Source organism: Sceloporus undulatus, unplaced genomic scaffold (genome assembly GCF_019175285.1).
Source record: "Sceloporus undulatus isolate JIND9_A2432 ecotype Alabama unplaced genomic scaffold, SceUnd_v1.1 scaffold_1284, whole genome shotgun sequence".
Classification (NCBI taxonomy): domain Eukaryota; kingdom Metazoa; phylum Chordata; class Lepidosauria; order Squamata; family Phrynosomatidae; genus Sceloporus; species Sceloporus undulatus.
In genome coordinates, this window is record NW_024804204.1 from 1 (window position 1) to 4,606 (window position 4,606).

General features: G+C 39.4%; 1 protein-coding gene across 1 annotated transcript; it reads right to left on the reverse strand.

Moving 5' to 3' along the window:
* Positions 1-205: 205 nt before the first annotated feature.
* On the reverse strand, positions 206-3,698 carry LOC121917868 (dolichyl-diphosphooligosaccharide--protein glycosyltransferase subunit STT3A-like; the record flags this gene model as incomplete). The annotated part of the gene is made up of 5 exons (XM_042443982.1): positions 3,575-3,698; positions 3,277-3,337; positions 2,170-2,291; positions 912-1,057; positions 206-296 (listed from the first exon to the last, which is right to left on the reverse strand). Coding segments are annotated over exons 1-5 (508 nt in total), but the record flags the coding sequence as incomplete, so codon positions are not given.
* Positions 3,699-4,606: the final 908 nt, after the last annotated feature.

The window sequence follows — 4,606 nt, forward strand, 5'->3', positions numbered from 1 at the left end:
ATAGTGAAGGTTCCTCTACCAGACTAGATGGCACTCCAGGCAAACCAAAATTCCTTCTTGTATGTGTGGGGAAGAGCAACCAAGCCTATTTCCCTCCACTATCGCTAAATATTGCTGCTTCTTTAACTCCAGTGTGCATATGAAGAAAAACCATCATGCAGTTCCTAGTTGGCAAAATGCAAGGCACATTAAACAATGATCTCACCTTCATTGTCATAGGAGCCAGCAACAGAACGAGAGATGTACCCTGGCACCACAGCAATCATTGCAGCTGCCAGGAGACCTGCCCCTGCATCCTATCCAGAAAAAAGAAGACGTACGTTAATAATCAAATTGTTACCAATATCTATAACAAAAGATAAATAGTAAGTAGATATGAATATTATCACATTTAAGTCACGATGGTAAGATAATCCAACCATTCTCAGTTTTATGTATTATCTTGCAAGGGTTTGCATATACTTGGGGGGGGGGGGAGGGTTAAAAAACCTCTTCCAGTAACAAAAAGGCCGAGATAGAAGACATGTCTTTTTTTCAAATTTCAAGCAAGAAACAAAATGAAAGGGCATGACCTTTCTAACTGAACCACCCAAATGTGCCTTGTCTTAGTAGTTAAGGTACTAAAGAGACATTATCCCATCATAAACTAACAGACAGTTGCTCTTTCCTTTATTCGTGTAACATCCAGAGAATGGCAAAAATTGAATGTGGATTTTCTTGTGGCAAAAGATAAAACTTTTGTGAAACATTACTGTTGCATCATTTATCTCAACAGCTACATATACAAAATTAACTGCCTCCTAAATTGTTTAAGAACTGATCATCAGATTAAATAAACAGCAAGGACTAGAAATTAACACCACCAGTCTAAACCCTTTTGCAGTGAAGCACAAATATGTTCTTCTTTTTACCTTGAGCTCTTTGGTGAGATGGTATGTTACAATAGTAGTGAAGGAAGAGAAAAGGGGAGCCAGGAATACACACACATTTCTGATGTCAATTGTAATGTGGAAGAAGTGTAGAACATGATATATCGCTGCTGATGTGATCATTAAACCTGAGATAAAGGGAAACAGAGCAGCTATTCTTGAGAAGTCACTAATTTTCCAGAAGCAAAACAACAGAATTAAACAGATGTGGGTCATGACACAGTGGCATCACCAGTTTTTGGGGGGGGGGGGCTGCTGAGGGAGGCTTCCCAGCCCTCTCCTCCTGCTGCCTTGCTCACCTGCCACCCTCGCCACTGTTTTGGCTCCCTCCTTGGAGGAGCAAAATGGGGCCAGTAGAAGCTGCGCTCTCGCCCCTCTGCCACCCTTGCTGCCACCTCGGCTCCCTCTTTGGGGATAGGGCCAGGCCAGGGATGTTCACCACAACACATGAAGGACCCCACCATCATCCCTCCTCTGGGGTGTCACCATGGTGCACATCTGCCCAGTGATGCCACTGACTTGACAGACATCAGCTAAACCTCACCCACCTGGGATAGGGGATAGTGTTCATCTTCAATTACAGCTCTCAGATATCGATAGATTTTTAAAATGTAAATTAACTTAATGCAAACTATGGCCATTCTGATTGGCTGCAGTACAACTTATAATAAAGATCAGCACTCCTCAGTCCAAGAGCCAGCATGGCATATGCTTTGACTGTTGAGCTAAAACTCTGGGAGATCAGTGTTCAAAATCTTACTGAGCCATGAAAATACAGTGGGTTACCTTAGGCAAGTCGCATGCTCTCAATCTTAGAGGAAAGCAATAGCAAACCTATTTTAAATAAATCTTACCAAGAAAACCTTATGGTAAGGTCTCAAAAAATAGCAATAGCATTTTACATTTCTATACCACTTCATAGTGAACTAAGCACTCTCTAAGCAGTTTACAGTATGTTAGCAATTGCTCCCAACAAGCTGGGTACTCATTTTACTGACCTATGAAATGATGGAAGGCTGAGTCAACCTGGAGCCCTGTGGGTTCGAACTCATAGTGTTGTGGCTGCAGTACCAGCATTTATTAATTTATTTAACCACTGTCTCACCAGGGAATCAAACCTGAAGCCACACAGCAACAATTCTTGAATCACTCTGACCATCATCCAGGAGCTTCCATATAACATATTTTATAGTGTTACAACATACTGTGCCTCCACATTCAAGAGCCAGCGTAATTTCACCTGGATAAATAGTTCCACCAATGATCCTCCCCAACGGATACCATGCTCTATCATCAAACCAGTTGTGAAACTTGTAGAAGCCCTCTTCTGCCAGGAAGCGAGTTGTGCGGTAGTTAAAATACCTTTGATATCAACAGAAACACAACTTATTTAGCTGAACTCTACTATTTGCAGCTCTTCATATTACAGTCTGGGACTTCTGTTAAAGTGCTTGTGTGAAAGTACTGCCAAATTAATGCATACATTAGCGCCAACTTGACTGCCAAACAATTTTTCTGATCAGGAAATGGCATCCATATTTGATCCTTTTGCAAACACTCCAAATCATAAACAAACATTTGCCTAAATATCCACTCTTTTCTGTGAACAAGCAGAGAAGATGTGTTGTCCATTTCCAATGAGTTATTATGCACTATTTAACAAACTAGTACATACTACATTGTATTATACAAGCTCCCTATATCATAATGGACATTACACCTAAAGCTCCTCACATTTCCCTTCAGCATTTTCCTGCAGACCATTAATTTTGAAAAATGTGATTCCACTGGGTCTCACAGCTTTAGATGTACTCCAATACATTAACAGTGCTATAGAAATAAACTATAATACTTTGGAAAACACTATTTCTATCATATTTCAATTTAAAAATACATTCTCTAATGTATTCAGATAGATCTGACTGGTCAAATGCATTGACAATTACCCCATAAACATTTATCTAGAAAGGTTTTCACTGATATATGTAGAAGAAAATAATGTCTTTTGTCATCTTTTAACATACTGCAGGGAAGGAGTGAGCAAAGTGCAGTCCATGAGATACCTAAGTGTAGCCCCTAAAGCCCCCTTGAACTCCCCACAAAATATTTCAGGGACATTTATATATCAAATCTTTTGGGGCATTTATTTGCCTTTTTTATAAATTAATTTTTGTAAATTAATGTTTTATTTTAATCTTTTTAAAATTATTGTAACCTTGGATCCCCTTTTGGTAGAAAGTTGGGTCATAAATGCAAAAAACTAAATAAAATAAAATCTGTGCCTGAGAGCATCAATAAATGATATCTCAAATCAAATCAGGCTAAAAGAAGCAAGAGGGATACTTACGGATCAAATTCATGAATGACACTCTCAAACCTCAGCACAGAAAAGAGTCTTGTAGAGAAAGCTGCAAGAGAAAAAGGAAGGCATATTTACATACTTGCATGAATTATATGACTCAAATGTTTTTTTTTCTCACTGCAAATAAATTTAGTATGCTGGAAAATGTTACAGTCATCATACAAGGGTCGTGTAAGTCTTCAGTGTAGAGGGATAAAATTTAAGAGCCAAGATCCAAGATGAACCAAAAAAACTACAGGTAATATTTATACATAACCCTCCACAACTAGGACATTAAACTTACATAGCACAGCTGCCATTGAAAGAATGAGGAGCTTAAGGAGGGTGTCCTGCTTTTCATAGGACAAGCGGAGGAAGCCTAATTTGGTCATTTTGGTAAATTCAGCAAACAGTACTTAAAGACCTGGAAGGAAAACAGAAAAGGAGAAACGCAGTTTTAAAAATCAGTACTTGTGCAACCAATTCTTCACAGTCTTTACAATTACACTGCAAGAAATCACTGCAAGCAAAAATGGGTAAATTACCTAAGCCACTAAAAGCTCAGGGCCAATCTAAACGTCACTACTTTAGGGAGCCATTCAAATGACACTTCCCCTAAAAGACAAGATAACTATCTACTCATATCAGGTTCTAGAAATCCAATACAGTCAGCCCACCTTATCCACGGACCTTTTATCCACAGATTCAATCATCCACGGTTTGAAAAATATTTTAAATATATATACATTCCCAAAAGCAAACCTTGATTTTGCCATTTTATATAAGTGACACCATTTTACTATGCCACTGTACTCAATGGAATTTGAGCATCCACAGATATTTGTATCCAGGGAGGGTCATAGAACCAAACCCCAAAAGCAATGGACTCAAGTTGCAAGAAAAAAGATCCCACCTCAAGATTAGGAAGAAGTTCTTGACAGTGGAGCATGCTGCCTTGGAGAGTAGTGGCATCTGAAGATATTTAAGCGGAGGCTGGATTGCCATCTGTTGGGAGTGCTTTATGTATTGCTGCATGGCAGGAAGTTGGACTAGATGGCCCTAGCGGTCTCTTCCAGCTTTGATTCAAAACCATATCCATTACGTACGTAACAACAGCTATTTCCACACTGGATATGTCTTTGCTGATAAGAGAGGATTCATCCCGTCAATCAAGCTCTTGATCGCCAAATCATCAAGTTGGAAGAGACCACAAGGGCCATCTAGTCCAGCTTCCAGCTATGCTGCTCCACTTAAAGACGTTCTTCTTAATGTTGAGGTGAATCTTTTTTCTTGTAGCTTGAGTCCATTGCCCCATGTTCTATTCTCTGGGGCAGCA